This window comes from Amphiura filiformis, chromosome 1, assembly GCF_039555335.1.
Source record: "Amphiura filiformis chromosome 1, Afil_fr2py, whole genome shotgun sequence".
Lineage (NCBI taxonomy): Eukaryota > Metazoa > Echinodermata > Ophiuroidea > Amphilepidida > Amphiuridae > Amphiura > Amphiura filiformis.
This window is the reverse complement of record NC_092628.1, coordinates 21,725,321-21,745,811: the sequence shown is the minus strand read 5'-3', so window position 1 is coordinate 21,745,811 and position 20,491 is coordinate 21,725,321. Positions and strand designations below refer to the sequence as shown.

General features: G+C 34.2%; 1 protein-coding gene across 11 annotated transcripts in view; it reads right to left on the bottom strand.

Annotated features, from left to right (window-relative positions):
* Positions 1–1,052: 1,052 nt before the first annotated feature.
* The window catches only part of LOC140169152 (polypyrimidine tract-binding protein 1-like), a 296,067-nt gene continuing 276,628 nt past the window's right edge, over positions 1,053–20,491 (bottom strand). For 9 of the 11 annotated variants that reach the window (XM_072192852.1, XM_072193067.1, XM_072192736.1 and 6 more), the window contains 7 exons: positions 15,382–15,415; positions 12,503–12,595; positions 11,196–11,296; positions 9,918–10,036; positions 8,730–8,804; positions 8,308–8,371; positions 5,860–7,708 (listed from right to left, as the gene is read on the bottom strand). In XM_072192852.1, the coding sequence (XP_072048953.1) occupies positions 7,640–7,708; positions 8,308–8,371; positions 8,730–8,804; positions 9,918–10,036; positions 11,196–11,296; positions 12,503–12,595; positions 15,382–15,415 (555 nt within the window). In that variant the 3' untranslated portion in view covers positions 5,860–7,639. Of the gene's footprint in view, positions 4,162–5,859; positions 7,709–8,307; positions 8,372–8,729; positions 8,805–9,917; positions 10,037–11,035; positions 11,137–11,195; positions 11,297–12,502; positions 12,596–15,381; positions 15,416–20,491 lie in introns of those variants that run through there. The other 2 variants (XM_072192437.1, XM_072192499.1) reach the window with 2 other exon arrangements.

Genomic DNA, 20,491 nt, shown 5'->3' with positions numbered 1-20,491 from the left:
TCTTGCCAATAATTGTAACTTCAATGCCAAAAAACCTTATATGCAAATTAGATCATGAATAAAACATGATCATAATAGTCACATGGGTTAACATGTGATTATAAAGTCACATGGTTTATCATGTGACCATTTAAGTTCCAAGGTTAATTGATTGCTAACAAGAACTACAGGGAAAAAAAGTTGAAGGAAACCAGCAAAATTTCACATTTTTCAGTGTGAAAGTTAAAAAACGATGGCATGATTTTTTTGTTAAAAATATTCTCTCAAGCAGTGGAATTAGTCTTAGATGATAAAAAAATCCACATAAATAAAGACTTAGTGAGTTTGTTTTAATCAGATTTAAAGAATGCTTTGTAATCAGCAACAACTAAACAAGATATTATATCTATTATCTAGCCATAAATAGAATGCGCATCCAATTTTTTTTATTACTAGGATGCGGTCCTTCAACCTTTTGGGGGCACTATTCATTGAAACTTCTTACACCAAAGTCACAGGTCTAAAGGTGAATAGAAAACAAGTGACAAATGAGTCAAAATGGACTGTTCCAGTCGGAATCCATACCCCCTATGGAAGACATATAACCTTAATTTCCCACACAGGGAGTGAGAATTTCAAATGGGTATTACCCGAATGGGTGACTCAATTTGAAATCTACACCCCCTGTGTGGGAGATTAAGGTCATGTCTTCCATAGGGGGCGGATGGATTTCAATTAGAAGAGCCCATTTCATGTTACAATGACTCTTATAAGGTACTAGGAATGTTGGTACCTGTGATTACCCTGTTACAATTCAAGCTGGCTGTCATGAGCAGGTCAAACGGTTCTTAGAGTCCCCATTAATAATAACAAAATGTACAAAGTTGCACTTTTTAAAGTTATGTTTCCTAGCTTTCTAGGTACAATTGTGGCAATAATACAGCACAGTCCATTGGATGCAATTTATCTTATTCCAAAGATGTCTAATTTTCAGTATTTTTTCTCTTTTTCTTTTTTATAAAATTTACCAAACAAGTGATTTTTGTTAAACCCCACTTCCTCAACTGAATGTGTTGCACTACAAATCTAAACAAGAATATGAGTCTGTTTTATTCTGAATACGGTAATAACCGACATTGTTTTGGTCCATTTTTTCCTTAAATATTTACATTGACCGCACTTCAGGTCACTGGTCGACATCTTTGGAATGGCCGATAAAAAGCAAGAACAGAGCATGATGAAAACAGTTAATAAAGATCAGGAAAGAAAACAGAAAGTTATTTGTACATGCTCACCATTTTAAGTATAGATAAATAAGTTTTAATTCGCTTGAACCATACAACTTTAAAATAAAAAAGTTGAGTTACAATAATTAGCTTACTTTGTTCTCATCCTTACTTTACACAAAAATGTCCTTTTCCAGGCAAAAGAAACATGTTTTTTCCCAAGAAACATATCTGGTTTGTACCATGTTTCTTGGAAAGAAACAGTTTCTTAATCATATCTTCTATTTCTACAATTGAATACAATTTGTTGAATTTCCTCAACTCATCTATACAGTTAACTTAATAAAATGATTCAAGCAAAGGACAAAGTTCAGAGGTCATAGCCACAAAGGTCATGCTATACTGGTCTTGTACAATACTTTTGTAAAGTACCCCTCTGACTTTGAGCAAGCATGTCAAAAAAAGAGCACTTGTTATAGCAATTAGAAATTTACAAACACCACACGTCTTATAAATTGTATTTCTCTTAATAAAAAGACCCAATGATAACTAGAAACACTGCCAAGTTACTGTAGTTGGGATTATTCAGTTGCTATGGTAATATGTAAATTGTCAGAATGATTACAAATGTTATAAAGCAAACTACAGTATTAGTCGCTGTAAATAGTGATAAATACTGGTAGTTAACCCCAAATGGTATAACGTTTACCGCTTGGATTGCAGCAAGACGGCTTAATTAAGTTGATTTTGCCAATTTTTCTGTAGTACAAAATTGTTGTAAAAAGCACCATCCTTACGTTTTGATTCCAACTGGTTGGCAAAATATAATTATTTATGGACAACATATTGCTATGTTTAAGGTTACATACGTACATGATTTCTTACGTTTTCTTTTTAATCAGCAATTAAGCGGAAATGCGCTCAGTTCCTTAAATGCGGTATAATCAGAGAACAGGAAAGGGTGTGTTGCCTTTTATTTTAAATACCTGAAATATATATAATTCTTTTTTTCAAAAAGGTAAACAGGTTAAATGGAAATTAAGGCCAAATATTATGATTATAGTACATTTATAGAGCTAGCAGTTCAAGTACTAACACAAACCTAGTTTGGGCGTTGGGGGCGCTATTCAGTTTTTATGACAGTATAATCAAGCATCAGCCCATAGTAACGAAAAAAACCTGAAATATACATAATAGTAGCAATTTAAACTGGTGCAGTTAACTTGGTTATAATAATGTTTTTAATGGAGAAAATATGCTACAGAGGAAAAAACGACTATGTGGCACTTTTACGACAACAAAATGGTGCATAGGAAATTTACTTTAAAAAATTGATCCATTCTTGGTCACAAGTCTGTGTTGTTTTTCACTTTAAAATCTTAAATAGTTCAATTCAGACAGAAGGAAAGCACTGTATTTAAACACTAACCATGCGATGCTACCTATTGTCGTAAAAGTGCCTTACTACCCAGTAAGATTATTAAGTTATACGCATAAACCAGCTACAAGTAAGAAAGGGTAATGTACAAATATTTCGCTCTTGTTTATGTATATGTCTGCGTGCTAAATGGTTGAGTGGAAAAATAAGCACACCAAAAAAAAGTGATCAAGAGCTGAATTTTTCAAAAACTGTTTGGACCCACCAAAAGTTGACTTTACCCTAGATATAGGGATATCATTGTGAATTTCAGCATACTGATGATTACCAAATAAATATAAACTGTCCTTATAGAACCTGTCAAGTGCCGTATGTGCATCGCTAAGCATGGGTCGTATCCATGGCAAACATAATGGCTCTGCACTGCTATGTCGCCCTCTACTGACAGTCTAGTACAAATGGGACGGTTTATAATTATTTTGGATTCATCAGTATGTAAAACCTCATGATACATGATGGGCACTTATGATACAATGCAATCTGTGTAATCCAGCCAACTAAAAGTCACACTACTAATAAAGCAACAAAAAAAAGATGTAGAAAAAAAAGTGTTAACTACAGGAACGGTTTTGTTCTCTAAATTCTACAGTGCGACTTGGTTAGTTTGTTCCGAGTAAGCAAAAGCATGATGATATTCTTTTACGGTGTTATACATGTACAATCGTAATACCTTTTAGAACAAGGCATAACATTTTTAGTGTTTTGTTTTAAACACATCAAACTTGTATTGTTTCACTCGCAAGCAGCAGAATATCCCAACCTCCAGCTGACACAGTTCAAAAGCAAGTGCACAAAGTTGCATACATCACCACCGACACGAAACGTTTTGGGTATGATGCCACAATGCCTCATACCCTAAGACTGAAGTCTTTATACCTTTTTATGCAGTTGAACTGTGTCCCCCTGGAATTGAGATTGTTTGTCAGCAGGCTCAAAGAGGAACACATCAACAATCTTTTTGTCAAAATGAACAACAGGCTAACTGTACAAGATTTATAAGCTAAGAAGACGAAAGAAAAACACAAGCTGAAAAAAGTTGCAGAGTGCAAACACGTTTTTTATAAAGTTTTCATATTTTTTGTATTAAATTACTACCAAAATGGTTAAAATACCACCAAAATGGTTAAAATACCACCAAAATGGTCTTTTAGAACCAACAAGTTAAACTCTACACTATACTAAGGAATGTATCATGTGATCCTATGTATACCATAATATGCATTGATCAATACATTATTTTATTATCGATCACAATCAGTAATCAATAATTGTTAGGTATAGATGATCTCAGCACCTTTTGTTTGTCTTATAAAATTAAAAGGCTGGTTTGCTTGAGTACCATCACCCTCGTTTTATATGTACATCAACTTGGTCCCGGAGCGGAACTTACGAATTCGAATCAAATCGCTACGTACGAACAGGAAGCGGAGAGAGTTTGCACTCTTGATGGAGAAAAGATGATATTCAGTAGTCGTAGAAACGAGGATATATCAGAAGAAGTGTATATAAGAAGAGAAACTGGAGAAAATAGAAACGAGAAAAGGGAAAAAATAGAAACAAATAAAAAGCTGACTAGAAATTATGAGAAGAGAGTAAAAAAGTTGTTATAGTTGTAGAGAAATGAAACAAAAATGCAAATGCCTAATTGGAATGAGTAATATAATGCAGACATAACAAGTATTATTAATTATTATCATATGTACATACACACCCTTCAAGAAAAAACAGGCATAATTGGTTAGAACATTATGGAATTATGTTTTGTAAATGTTTTGGAATATGAAAAACTAACAGTAGTAACAATAAGGTCAATGTTATAAGTTAAGGCACACTGTCATTTCAGCCTAGAAATAACGGACTCGACGTTACGATGATGTTTGGAATGGTGCGAGATGTGACTGAGTGATTCTAGCAAAACATTCTCAGGAAAGGATAACATAATATGTGTATGATTACTAGCATACTTTTTTCCACCTCTTTGATGGATAAGACTCCTATCTGAGCAGCCTCTACTTGTTTTGCAAACGATTCGAAGTTCAAGTCTGGGTTCGTAGCTCTAAATAATAATGGTGCATGTTTGAGTGAATTTATGTTAGTGTTTGTTTACATGATACTGTAAAATCTCTATATGAACTAAGTGAAAGACCTGGCAACTAAAATGAAGACATCTAAATCCATGCACCATTTTTTACAGGAAATTTATAAACTGTTTTAGTTCCCGAATCACACTGCGTTGTCCCAAACATCAAAGCGACAAGAGTCCATCCAAAAATACACTACAAATACTCATGCAAAAAACGGCCAAACTTTTTTTAAATATTTTGTTTAAAACTTTCTTTATCTACAAGATTGGCCCAGAAGACTAGATTTAGTATCTGACAAAAAACGTGTTTGTATAAATTCTTGATCAACCACATAAGACATTAGATATTATATAATAGCTAATTTCCATAAACCACTGTACATACAATACTACTCACAATGTAAAAAGAACAAATAATAATAAAACCATCAAAGACTTCATTGGGTTTTCATGGGTTTCAAATTCCCTGACTTTTTAAAGCCCCCACAGTATCCCCGCCCTGATAACATGAACCAAAATATACACATTTCTTCATGCAGTAATATTCAGCCTTTTATACTTAAAAAGGTACAGGGAATAAATAAGTTTTTTGTTCTGTCAACTTTTTTTGATCCAATTTATAAGTATGAAAGATACATTTTTTAGGCAGTTTTGATTGTCGTTTTGTTCACGCCTCACTTTTGAGAAAAAAAAGTCCTATCTAAAACCACTAATAACAGTCAAACATCACGTACCACAAAGTTATAGAATACATTCTAGAAATACATGAAGTTTTCTTAATATTAAATCATTATTGCCAAGGCATTTATAGTTTTTTTTAAAGGTTTTGCCGATTCATCAATAACCTCTTCCCTATTCATTTATCACTGATGAAAGGAATGGTTGCTAAATAAGGTAGATAATTATTATTATCAATTGAAATAAAAGATGGAATGATTACTTGAATGAATGAATAAATTCAAAATATATATAATTATGATAAATCAATCACTAGTTAGGTCTTTGGTCATGGTGTAATAAAACAAGAAAAGTGAGAGAAAAAAAGTGAAATTTTCATCAGAGGTGGGATTGATTTCTGTTGGAAAGGGTAAAAGTGGAAAAGTTTTTTTGACCATACCTAAAGAGAATTATGAAGTGAAATAACAAAGCAATGGAAAAAGGAAGAAATTTGAAAAAAAATATTGCCATTGTCCGATCAACCTCCGTTATTTTGTTCATATGTCCATAATTATTAAACTCTCTTTTTAAAATATAAATATAAATTTGTTCTTTAAACTCTTCTTTTTTTTTCAATGCAATCAAGATAAGATTCTTGCATTAAATTTAAGTAAAGAAAAATACGAGAGCGAGAGAGACTAAACAAAAGTGTGAAAGTTTAACATATCTTTCACAAAGTGTGGAAGTTGCTTTATTAAAATCAAAACAAAAAAAATTTCGATGAAATGCTAGAATGGTAGTATATTGTGGTTGTTCAGCCACGTCAAACCTGAATGTCCTTTTTGTTTTAAAACAATTTTGTTCACATTGGATGTAAATAAAACAAAGAAAGGAAACAATAATCAATAACGATCAATATATTGATTAATTATCAATATATCGTCGATGGATGATACTATTCACTATTGGAAATATTGGAATGTGGACAAGAGCCATGCAGATGACTCGATATTCCATTTTACGATTATCGGAATTTCGCTTCCGAATTCGTGGAAGCTGAATTAAAGCTATGTTCCCATCAGCATTTCCTTAATCTACCAAACAACTTCAAACTCAAATTGAAATTAAAATCAAAAGAAAAGAAACAACAAAATGCAATTAAACGTCAAACTTTAAGTCCTAATTATAATCATTTCTAAATGACAACTAGGACAGGAACAAGACACCGGTTTATGATAATGATCCATCACCAACATTAGTGAAAATTAAATACTAACAAAAAAAATCATCTTTTTTCTACAAAAAAATATAACTGAATTCAAATCCACATTGGGCAGTTTCATATTAATAAACCAATTATCAATTTTAGTATATAGAAATAAGTGCACACTTAAATATGGAGAAGGGAGAAAAAAAAAAAATTAAAAATACAAGATTTTTTAAGATAAAATTTCAAGTATGTCCTGTCCACAAAAAAATAATACAATGTTAGCATACATGTTATGCTCTATAATTTTTCTCATATAAGTTTTTGACTCTCTTTTCCTCTTTTATACACTCACAAAAATGTACACGCTGAAAGAGCTTTTTTAGTTATCAATACAGTACATGAACAGAACTGAAAAATATACTACACCTTACACTGCTTAAAAACGTTAAGTTTTAAGCAACTTTGTGTTGAATGACTTTCAATTTTTTTAAATACATATTTTTTTGAAGATTTTTTGGTCCGTGGACCTTATCGTGTTTAAAAGACAAGGCATTGATTTGTTGTTAAGCACAGGATAATGTGAATCGTGTTGATGTCATCGGCCTTTCGTTAAAAAAAAAAAAATTGCATGTGGCTGATTGATGTTCACACGAGTCACATTATCATAACAGCTGGGTTACCCGAGGCAATTTGGTGTTCAGATAGACATAATTTTATAGCCATTTTAGGCTTTCAAGCGTAACTGTTGTTACCGGGATGATGATAATAATATGGAGTTATTCGGAAATCAGAATCAGATTTTCGTAATGTTTTTCTCATAAATACCCTGTATGCGAAATTCCGACCTCCAATATGGAAGCAAATTATTGTGACTTTTTCGTAATTTTGACAGGTAGTGGTAACGTAATTCATAAAAATTCATCCCAGTTAATATCAAGACAGAAAGAAAATCACCCACAATGCCTCGGGTTTGATTAAAAACACTACATATGAATACTCCTTACATGAGACAACATGGGGGTAGGTGGCACGGTTTCCATGGCAACCTACACCTGCGACTTGGAGAAGGACACTCGGAGGTGATTCGACTCGCTCAGCTGTTTGTTGTGCAGTGCCTGTTGATGGACAATTGAACAAAAAACATGTAAGTGAATAACTTGGTTATAATAAAGTTCTTTTATTATAATCATTTTTCTTCTTTGGAAATCATTCCTGATCTCCTCAAAATACAGTGCACAAGACTTTGAAGTTTGCCAAAATAAATGTTGGACACGAGTCAAAATTGTCAAGATCCCCTTGGATCTGAAAATCTATAGGTGCACATCAACTTAAACAGTGCCCGCATTAATTCTATGCTATAGTCCGTCTCGTCTCAAGCTGAGAGTAATGCCATGTTGGATTTTGCAGTAGCAGCTAGAAGGGTGACACACGTAGAAGGGCGATTTGTCTGTACAATGCCGATGCAACCAAGTAAACACACGGATTCAAAACTGCCACTGCGAAATCAAAAATTGCATTACTCTCAAAAATGTTTACACCATATACCACCAGCTGGCTCCAACCAACAAAACCCATGTAGGCCTACTACGGGCTGGCTCCAAGCAACAAAACCATGTACTACGGGCTGGTTCCAACCAGCAAAGATTTGTTCTGCCAACTATTGTCATATGGTGTATTTAATTTATTTTCAAATACAAATTTGCTATAAACTTACGATTAGAGCATGTACTGCTTCTTCTGTGGAACCCATCTGAATCAAGGCCATCTTACGATCTTTCCTATAAATATAAATAAGAAAAGAAATGAAATGAACTACAGGAACTTGAGACTTGTTGCAGTCCTTGTTGTTGGAAATTTGACTGAGCAAGTAACTGTTTGTCATCAGTCCTTGTTGTTGGAAAATTGACTGAGCAAGTAACTGTTTGTCATCGACTTGACCTCAACAGTCCTGATCCCGGCTGCGATGGTGTATTATAATATGTATAGGTTATGCACTTCTTAGCTGCAAGTCCATGAAGGTGTGTCTTGCGCCACAGTTGTCAGCAAATTCCTATTAAGTGTGCTGGGGCTTGTGGGTTTATGCATATGCGTAGCACACTATTAGCACACTATTATAATAAAACAGTTATTACTTACGGGAAAAATTTGAAGCCCTCTACCGTCCCATATTCTGAGAAGGCACTTCGGAGATCTTCCTCAGTTATGGTAGCCCTGTAATACAAAAAAAAAAAAAGTAAGAACACAATACAGTTAACTTCTGTTCATACAAAACATTCTGTTTCAGTCAATATATACCATTAACAATGTTATTTTATTTTGTTGTGAATGCAAAAACTATCATAGCATCAGTGTCACTCCACCCTACCAAAATAAAAAATCTAGATCCCATAATGATATCCCAGTAATGCTCCGGAACTTTCTATCACATAGGCCCTATACATGTACTTATCATACCACTAAGGGAAATATCAAAGAACACCGCTAACCTGATATATTTTCGTATCTAGTCAGTGAGTGCGTATTTTACGCTTTATATCTAGTCAGTAAGAGCGCATTGCGAAGCCCGACATGCTGCGTAACGGGCGAGGTACGCGTATAAAGGCGACTCACGTAAACCGGCGCGTAAAATGCACGCAATCTGTAATACGCGGAACAGTCATCTATTTTTTGCAAAGTTTTCCTATTTAGCAGCAATTAAAATGTTTAAAAACGTAATTATTTCCAAATTTAGAATGACTTAGTGGTATGATAAATTCGCTCAGTGTCATACTGGGTTCAGCCTTCGGCTTCACCCAGTATGACACTTCGCGCACGATAATTTCCCGTACCATACCTCCGCTTCACCTAATAACTAATAATATTAGTCACAGGGTTGTTATCAACCTAACCGGGGTAATTAATTTACAAAGAAACAACCGTCTGGGCCACATGTTAGTGCGCCACCACAAAACTGCGATACAACAATAGCTGCCATGAATGTTCGAGTGAAAGTTAGGGCGGCAGTGTATGTCACTGCAAATTGCAGTTTCATATACATGTGGAAGTGAACAATAGCAAATTTTAGCCTAGATTTTTGATATTTACTTAATTCTGTATATAATCATATAATACTTGCTCAAATTTGTGCCGGTCGGAAGGAAGCTTTTGGAAACTTATTTTGATTAAGTGCCAATCAGCAACTGTTAGTGATGGGTACTGCCGTTCGGCACAGACCGGGATAGTAAACATATGTAAACCCAAATATGCACAGGAAGGTCATTTTGGAACTTCCTCATATGTACAACAAACAAACAAACATACAAGCAGTCAGCACATGTTACTTACGGAATGTTAGACAGGTGGAGGGTTGCGGAGGGAGCAAAGATGTTCTGAAAGTTCTTGGAGCCTGGCTTCTTGAAGCGATGCAGAGGTGAGCTGGTGAAGTCTTTTGTAAGACCGGCATCCTGGGAAATTAAGCAGTTATATGTGTCAGTCAATTATCAACATTTTATACGGACTAATGTATGACCTCAAGTTCAATATAGTGACATAGGTGCCTAATCCGCTGTCCCAGTATTGTATCGCACGAGTAAAGTTAAGTAAAGTTGAGAAGAGCATGTGCATGCACACACTCATGCACGCAAGAGCAGTTTGTCAGGACGTTTACAGCGCAGCCGCTTTAAATAAACAATGTCACTGCCGAGCTGAGGTGAACCCAAGTATAATTATATTTGACACTTGTTACCAAGTGGAGCTTGAGACACATTTTGGGACACCCTGTATCCAGTGCGCAAGTATTTGTGCAGGATATTTGACATTGTACATAGAACCTGAATATTCGCAAAAAGTGGCAATATGACATCTGTCTCTCATGAAAGCAATAAAATGCCTGGTTTGTGCTGCTATGCATTTGGCATAATCTCTCTCCCTTTTGTTAACTAATGAGTATTTAAATTGCAGTCAAATCACATAAGCAGTCAAATCACTTGCACACTGGCATTCTATTAAATGAACAAATCTTTTAGAAGTTCATCACTAGATGAGTCACTATTTTACACTTGCACAGCTCTTTTCAAAGCCACCAAAGAGATTAGATCTAAAGAGAACTAACTCAAAAATGCTCTGTGCATAACGATATGCTAAATCTGCCAGTTTGGTTTGTCACAAAAAAGTCCGACTTGGAACAATAATTTGCATCTTTAATCATGAGCTTTAGAAAAGTTTGTGCCCATAACACTTAGCGCACGTTATTGGCACAATTCATTAGACGCAAAATGTAAAGACACACTTTAAATTGATACCGGGCACGTGTCAAAACAATCTGAAGACTACATCATTTTCTCCTCCATGAGCGACATCAATTTGGGGCTTATCTTTTTGAGCTCCACACAACTGCAAAGAAACTACCAACTCTACCCTGGGTGGATCAATTTATAAGGTGTGCTCTAAAGCAAATAACTCACCGACTGCCCATCTCGGGGCAACTGCACCATTGAGTGCTTAGAAGTATTCACACGCAGGGTCTTACCATACAGCTTCACATTGCTGTTCAGATGGTGCATGGCTAGGGAAAACAAGAAACGGACAAAAAATATGTTGACATGCACAAATCGCGTCACTTACCGGTTGCCCTTCTTTCGGTAGCTGTACCATGGAGTGCTTAGATAAAGCCACACGTAGTGTCTTGCCGTATAATTTTACATTGTTGTTTAGGTGTTGTAATGCTACACAACAAACGGGGGGATAAAACGGTGACACCACGGATTAAAATCAATCAATGCGCAATCTCAACTGAAAGAAACAGGTTGAGGCTGTGTTGGCGGACAACAACAAAACACAAGCCAATTTGAGATGTCACAGATTTTAAGATAATACTACATGATCAGTGAGCATAGATCAGTAAGTATAGATAGAATTTTTGTCAAGAAAAAGGTGTCATCAAGATCAAGACTGACGAAGTTTAAGGTTGAGAATACAACAACATACGGACAGAGGGACGGCAGAGATAAGACAGTAGTAGGCATGAGACAGCTTGTGGCATGCAAGAAAGGACTCCAGAGTAGACAGCTAGAAAAAGAAACCATTAGCAGCATATGTGTGGAAGTCACATAAAATGATCACATGATAGTCACATGCACATCCATGACACTCACATGTAAATGGCATGTCGAGAAATAATGTGCATGTGAGCCATATGGAACTCAAGTGACAATCACATGGTAGTCACATGGGTATTATATGTAACTCACATGCACTTGATATTTCTCAGTTTTATGGAGCTTATTGTGACATCACATGGGCATATCATGCAATACACATGGATTATGTGGTATTGCTGCTAATGTATACAACAACAGATGGAATTATATTAGAAATATTTTAAGAGATGTTTCAGATTTAATATAGATACAAAATAATATAGATCATACACAAATGTCATTTACTTTATAGCTATTGTTAAAATACTAGAATTGCAAATGTTATCCAAAACAATTTTGACAATATTGTATGTGCCATTTGTTTTACATTGAATCTTTACACTATTCATAAACAAGTTGTATTCCTATGAATTATTGTTAACCAATTTGCTGATGAGTTTAGCCAAATTCAATTAACAAGCAACAACATAATTAGATCTGAAAAGCCTTTCTTAAAAACAAACCTATTCATTTCAGAATCATCATCACGTCATCTCTAAAACAGCATCAAAGTTAACACCATGTTTCTTACAGTACACCTGATTGGCTAATTACATGATATAAACTTCTCAGTAACCAATCAAAATAGAGCTTTCATACCTCTTGGCAATTTAAGATAAATCCCCATCACTCTGATTATTCTTACCATATCCCTGATTGGCTCAATACACGATATAGCCCTTTTTGCAACCAATCAAAATAGTTCTTAGAGGCCAATAAATTGATACAAACCTTGCTGTGCTTGCATGCCGTCAGCCATCTGAATTAAAGCGTTGTCCCGTTTCTCAAACAAAATTTTCACACGTTGTACATCACCATATACTCCTGTAAGTACATTGATGACAACACAGAAATATTGAAGCGAAATAAAAAAAGGAAAACAAAAAATAAAAACAATAAACAATAAGCAGCAACCGCCAAATAAAGGCTCTAGATAAAAGTGATGCCGTTTTTTTTATATAAGTGGCTCAAATTGATCAGAATATTCAACGAAGCAGTAGCCACACGATCATAACCCGCCCGCCACTCCCATAACACTCCCACAATCAAAATACTACACTACCACTCAAGTAAAAAATAAAGTGAATCGCTCGGTGGGCAAACAGAAAAGAATAAAAAAATAAACAGCAAATCAACTGCAAAAGTGTGTGTATGTCTGTTTTTTGATGTTTACTAACAATTATCGGAAATTTATCTTAAATAGAATAAACAGTATGTTTTTAGAACTTGCTCCTGATTTGATAGTAAATTGTTAAAAGTTTGAAGGTTTGATTTTACAAAATGTTATGCATCATATCTTTCTGTGCAGTAACCATCAAATTTATGGCTTTTGTTTCAAAAACTACATATAACTTAACAAGACCACCATGTCCCCTGATGATAACATGCAACAAACTTTTTATAGTGTGTCCCAGATTACACTCCCAGAAAAAGTGACTGAAGCAAGAATCCGTGGGAAAAAGGAGTGATAAAAATACCCTCTAAAGAAGTCCGTGTAGGGGAAATTTTGTTTTGGTTTCGTGACGAAAATGTGTTGAAGAAAAAGCAAAGGCTTTAAGGATGCAGTGAAGCTGACGATAAGTGGGATAATGAGCATAGAGCAGCAAGCACTGATTCAGTTTTTTTAATCAACAAATGATGTAAAAGAAACTTGTTTGACATGCCAAAAATCACCTCAAAAGGAGGATTTTTTTTCAACGGTTTATAAATTTTTTTTTTTTTTTTTGATTGCTGGAATAAGATTTGATGAAAAGGAAAAAAAGAAATGTTGTGAATATAATAAATAATAAGCAGTGATTTGATACAAAGCGACATACACACTGCAAACTACGGCATGCAATTAAGAGAAACACATTACCACACACAAAATGGTGTCACTCAATCAAATCTACGCATCAAAAGTGCCCTCACATGACACAAAAAGAGAGAGAGACCTATCATTGCAAATCAACTTTCATAATGTTGGCTTTGGTGGTGTTATCCATAGAGTGCTCCAATTTTCACCATTTTTATTTGAGACATTCTTTTTGCGAAATCACATGAGGGCGCTTTTCATACATCCTGTCGCATAACATTGACATGGGTATGTGAACTGTTGATATTACTTGTTTCTCAACTTATAATGTGTGAAATTTTTAAAAAGCAAAAATTGGTGAAAATTAAAAAAATGATTGGACAGTGATGTGGCAAATGTGAAAAATAAATAACAATAATGCATGGTGAAAAAAATGTGATTTAAAAATTAAATTTGTTCTGAAGACAACAAAAACATTTACCACAAATTTGGTTTACCAAACAGTTTTGTTTTCTAATAAAAATCTATGAAATATCTAGATCTTTTGTTTAGTAATACTTAATTTTAGATTTTAGTTTTCTTTCTTTTTATCTTTAATGAATGTGGCACCTATAAAAGTTCGACAAAAGTTCTGTCTTCAAACATTCAAACCAAATTTTTGAAAATGGATATATTACATCTAGCAAGGCCATAAAGATATCGTAAATTTCAATTGGACAAGTATATTAATATTAAATTATTCCTTTAATTTGGTACTAAAAAGGTTGGACACAAACTAAAACAATGGAGTCTAATTTGATAATAATAATAAGACTGCAACTACATAATGCATTGCTGACTGGAGGAGCATACATAAAAAAGAGATGTAAACAAATAAAAAGCCCACCACACATAAAAATAACACAATCTACCCTCTACCAAATTATTTCTATTAACATAATGAATAGAAAACAAATCAAACCAAAAAGCACTACAACATTTACAACGTATCACTGCAAAATGGGATAGGCCTATCGAGAATCAAATTAAGAAACAATTCAGAAATTGTTCAATCAATAGAAAATCTGTGTCAAGAACAAAAGTTGTCAAAAGTAGATCTCAAGTTTATTTTGAATGATGCAGAACTGCAAATGAAGCCTGTATTTATTTATCAAATAATTGATGCAATTTTCCTGTTGAACATCACTGTTTGCAAATTTCATGGATTGTTTAAGGGGTACTACACCCCTGGCCAATTGTGTGCATATTTTCCTCAAAAATTATAGCGCATTGGTGACAAGTAAGATATATATATTATAGGGGCAATGACTACAACTTCTGCACTGAAAATTCAGCAACTCAAGGCAAGTAGTTATTGATTTATTGATCAAATATTGGTTTTCCCTCATTTTTACTGTAACTCCACAACTGTTGTCTGTGCTGAAATAAATTTTCAGTGCAGTAGTTGTAGTCCTTGACCCAATAATATACATATCTTACTTGTCACCAATGCGCTATATTTTTTGAGATTAATGCAAAAATACGCACAAAATTGGGCAGAGGTGTAGTACCCCCTTAATTTAGCCAAACAAATAGGAAGCTATAGCAACATAGGCCAAACAAATAGGACGCTGCAGCAACGTATAAGTGAGTTTTTTTTCTAAAGAAAGTGAATTTTTGTTTCCAAAGAATCAGCATTTTTTTGTGATTTGTGGAAAATGACAGATAAACATATTTCCCTACATCTATCTGAGTTTTGCAGTGGTACATTGTTGAGATGAATAAATTCTTATTATAAAAAGGGAGAAATATAGAAACGTAAATAAACGGTGCATACCAAAGAGGGTAAATAGAGCCTGAGGCGTGACCAGCTATTGCGTAACAACGTGAACGTAGTAGTAGGCAAGATGAATAGGGGCGACAGCAACGAACACGGACACAGGACGTAGTAGATCAAAAAATAAAAAAGAGGGAGAAAAGATATGAGAGAAACCAAAGAAAAAAATATACATCAGATGTGATTTTATAATCAAAATCGGTTACCATGATTACAATAGAAGCATTTTATTGTTTTTTAGGCTAAAAAGTTAAGAGTACAGGAGAAATAAGCTACTTTTTAAAAATTGTATTATATAAACAAGGAAGATCCGCACTTGGCTTTTTGTTAGGTTGACTATGAAAAACAGGGTGTTGAATTTGCTATAGTAAAGTCAGTTGGCAGCCATTTTGGAAACAGAAAGGGCAGCCATTTTGAAACTGTGGTTGCCATTCTTGACTTTGGCAAAAATATGCAGATACAGATGCAAAAATATATGTGAAGAAAGAGTTTGTATAATCAAAATGAACACTCGGGGTATGTCTTCTTGTTGCTATGACGATGTATTTCCCCTACAACACATTCAGCTTGGAAAGAGAAAATGTGAGAAAATAAAAAGGATGATGACAAAAGCTTAAGACGAGAAAAGTGAAGTCCTTATGACCTTAAGACCTGAAAAACAGAGAGATAGAGTATGAATACAGGGTAAACAACAAATATATAGAGCTGTGAATGTACAAGCAAAGTTTTGGATGATTCTCATCACATTACATCACTACACACAGTCACACACACGTACATACTAAAAGATAAAGAGAGAAACCACTGGGGACAACAAAGCAATATAACCAATTAATGAATATAAGATTATTAGTGATACATAAGATCGACCGGTACGAAAACAACTTGTTATGTTAACATGAGCAAAAATGCTAGCGGATTTAAGCTGCATGAATTGGTTAATTGGTAACGAAATTAACAAACAAAAGTTGACACAAGTTGTTAAAACTAGCTAATAAAAGTTTGTGAGGTTTTTCTTTTGATTTGATAGGTTTTGTCAATTCCCTCTTTTCAGAGCACTAACATAAAGTGAGTTTGTCACAACTATTATGACTTTAATCATGCATACTACTCTCCTTCCCTTTTTTTAAAATAAAATTAAAATTAAATAATTCTGTTTTTTAAGTTTTTGTTTGACTAATTCATGCATTAATGGAAATTATTGTGATAAAATATATAACATAAAATTAAATAAAACACAACATTGTACAAATAAACTAAAACGCGAATGCTTGATAATTCATGTATTAATTAAATATACAGGGTAACCAGGGTGGCACAAAATTTACAATTCATAGCATTGTGATATTTGTTAGTAATATTTAAATGAAATCATGCACAGTGCAAAAAATCACTAAACATTTACTATGGACAATATTGCTTGAATATAATTGTGTATGTGTGTGTAATAAATGACTTTACATAGTCCATCAATGTAGAATAAGATTCAAATACTGGGTTTTTTTTCCAAATGCATTTACATATTTTGTAAATATTACTGAAAGGACACCTAAGATTTAAACTTTTTCTAGCTCGATCTTGTTGCTCATATGAATTTGGTGCCCATAAAAACGATGTACAAAAATAGTTGAACAAACTCTTAGTAATCATGCAACACATTTTAACCAAAAACAGTGCCATGCTTTTGAAATTTGTTATTAAGAGGTTTTAAAAATGGAATAATTCTAGCACTTTGTACATTAGGCTATTGCAGTTGAAATATATACACTCTTTATGAAAGACATGACCTTAATCTCCCACACAGGGGTTTGTAGATTTCAAATGAAATCACCAATTCAGGTAACCCAATTTGAAATTCACACTCATTGTGTGGAAGATTAAGGTTATGTCTTCTATAAAGGGTGAGTGCACTTCAACTGGAACAGCCTATAAGCTTTTATAAGTTCAGCATCTATTCAATTCAATTTCACATACAGAAGTAAATATACGCTAGTAAAAAAAAGTTCAATAAACATTACAAAAACTCTGCCACAGGAACAAAGATTAGGACAGCTCTACGGTCTCATGGTTAGGGTTTCTGGGAAGGGGTATAACATTATTATAAATAATAATCAACGGGATAATGAAAATATCTTTGCTAAGATTCTTTGCTAACTGACGGTTCTTTTTTGCATCAAACATGCAAACATGCAATGAGGAAGGATTTGGGTTAATTTTATGAAGAGCAGAAGTAAAATGTTATAGCTAGGGTAGGAACTTAACAAAAGTTGCTTTTTGAAAAAAATAACACAATTATGAAATATCTTCAAGAAAGCATATTTAGGCTAAGGAAGGGTCATAGATGACAGGATTGGAGGTGAAAGTAGTCCGGGAGGGGAAGGGGGAGGGGGTATGCAATGTGAGGAGTTGCTACTGCTGGGAACACAATTGCAGCATGGCAGGAAAAGATAAGATAGTAATATTGATTCATTTTTTCAACAATAAAGGTATTTTGCTGTAACAATGGATGGGAAAAATTACTTCCAAAATGGTGTCTCATTTATATAATTATTAAAAATGCCAATTTCTACATGTTATTACATTTTGGAATTATCATATTTTGAATTTCAGTTCAACCCCTCTTGACATTTTAGGCATATACTACCATTATGGGAATGTTGCATCAACTTGGGCGACTTATCAGCTTCCTAATTTACATCGCATTTAACAATAAAATATTACATTTTACACCAAGTTTTAATTATATTTACTCCTAAGATCTTCCTGTAAGAAAGAGACACATACATTTGGTTTGAATTCACATGCAAGGGCCACATTTCTAAATAAATCGAGAGAGGTTGTCGAACTTCATCTTCTCAAAAATTGGTTTACACTTCACTTGTATCTCTCCACAGGAGTGTATAAATGGGAGCTGGCATGTTTTTGTTAATGGGTTATTCCTGTGAAAGACATGACCTTAATCTTTCACACAGGGAATGTGAATTTCAAAATGGGGTTACCAGAATGGGTGACTCCATTTGAAATCTACACCCCCTGTGTGGAAGATTAAGGTCATCATGTCTTAAATAGGGTGTATGGATTTCAACTGGAATATTTTGGGGATAGATGGAAGTCGGTTTTGTAATGAAACTAGTTCAATTTTTATGGCTTTGTCAATATTTTTACTTTTTCACTGTTTCCTATAAACACAATCCTCTGCTATCAATGGTATTTTGACCAGTTCCAGTTATGTTACCGACAGGGAGGAAGGGCCAGCTCTGAAATGAAACTATAGTTTATATATCTACCTCGAGTCACCGGCACTAGCGTGTGCTGCGTTGGCTTAGCGTGGTTTCTTGCGTGTACATATTCGGCACATTGATCACTTGCATAAAAGTATGTACACGCACTAAGTAGCGCTAAGCTAACGCAGAACACGCTGAACGTCAAATCTATTGCTGGCGACTCGAGGTAGATATATAGACTATAGATATGTTTATCCAGAGCTTCTTCAACCAGTCAGTTTGTGCCTTCAGTGAATTCAAACCAAGTCAATAATATAAACACAGGTAGGTAGTTCTTGACATACAGTTCACTGATAGAAACAAAAAGTCAATAAGAGAAATATGGATGAGAAAGTAGAATATCAAGATCAGAAAACAGCTTCTGTAGAAAGAAAGAGAAAATAGAGAAAACATCAGCAAAGATAACAGATTAATAGCAGCAAGAAAATACATCGTCATATCCATTTAACCGATCGCCACGGTTGCATTATTTCCATGGTTACTATTGTGACATTTGTAAATATTTAAATTCTTTCGTTCAATTATTTAGTCAGGCATTTTTGAGAGTCAGTGAAAACGAAGGAGAGCTAATAGCTAATTGCAAGATTAGGATCGAAAAATAGGCAGTCTTTTTTGAAAAAACAGAGGACACTAGTTTTATAGAAATGTTTTTGTTTAGTTAATAACAATGCCGTAACTAATTGGGACTGGTTAATTAGTCTTTACATATATCAATGTAATATAATATCAGCAATTAACATTATTGCAATGGTAGTATGTCATATGTGATCTGCTCCAAATATAGTGCAAGAGATTAAAAATAAATACCAGTCTGGAGAATAACTGGAGCCGTAGCACACATTAATACATTTTCCGATTTGACCAGGTGATCAAGAACAAATTTGTGCTATTCCAATTGAAATCCATACACTCCCTATGGAAGACAAGAGCCTAGGTAATCTTCAACACAGGGAGTGTGAATTTCAAATGGAGTTGTCTTATTGGATGACTCCATTTGAAATATACTCCCCTTGTCAGTTGTGTGGAAGATTAAGGTCATGCCTTCCATGTGGGTGTATGGATATCAACTGTGAGAGCCCAACAATACACCAAAAACAAATTCAGTGTATGTACAATATTCAAATCAGAAAATAAAACTGACACTTACACTGTTGTTTAGAGCAACTCACATATGACTAATAACATATAAATTTACAAATTAACCCAGCATTTTAAAATATCAATAAATATATATTTTTAGGTACTTGTAGAGTTTGTTTCTCTTTGACAGCATTCACAAAAATGCTGAAGTAGAACAAAAATGTTGAAATTAATTCTGCAAAATATATTTTTTGTGCACCCTACTAGATTTAAAATTATTTCAGTGAAATTGTTACTGCTCAAAATATCAAATAATTTGTGTTCTTCCAAAACCAAAAGGTTACCTCCTGAAAACTACTGTCTTTCTTACAGCTGTTTCCATTGTTTGATTTATGCAAAATATTCATCTTAGTGACCAATTAAAACAAGTCTTCTAAATAATAAGCTCAATCCTCTTCAGCTATACAACTATTTCTAACCACGTTGCTGATTGGCCTAATACCGTAGAAACCCGTCTATAAGGAATAGAAGCGACTGTGATGATAGCATATTTCACGCTAGCGCCCTCCACAATATTATATCATTATGGAATTTGAGCAAAGCATTTACCGACACAAGCAGGTATACAATGTATTATTTTATCTTTATTTCAGCATCTCACGAGCATAGCTCACTTGGCAAGGCATAAGACTTTGGTTCTTTAGATCGGAAGATGGTGAGTTCGAGCCTCATCACGGTCACACAAA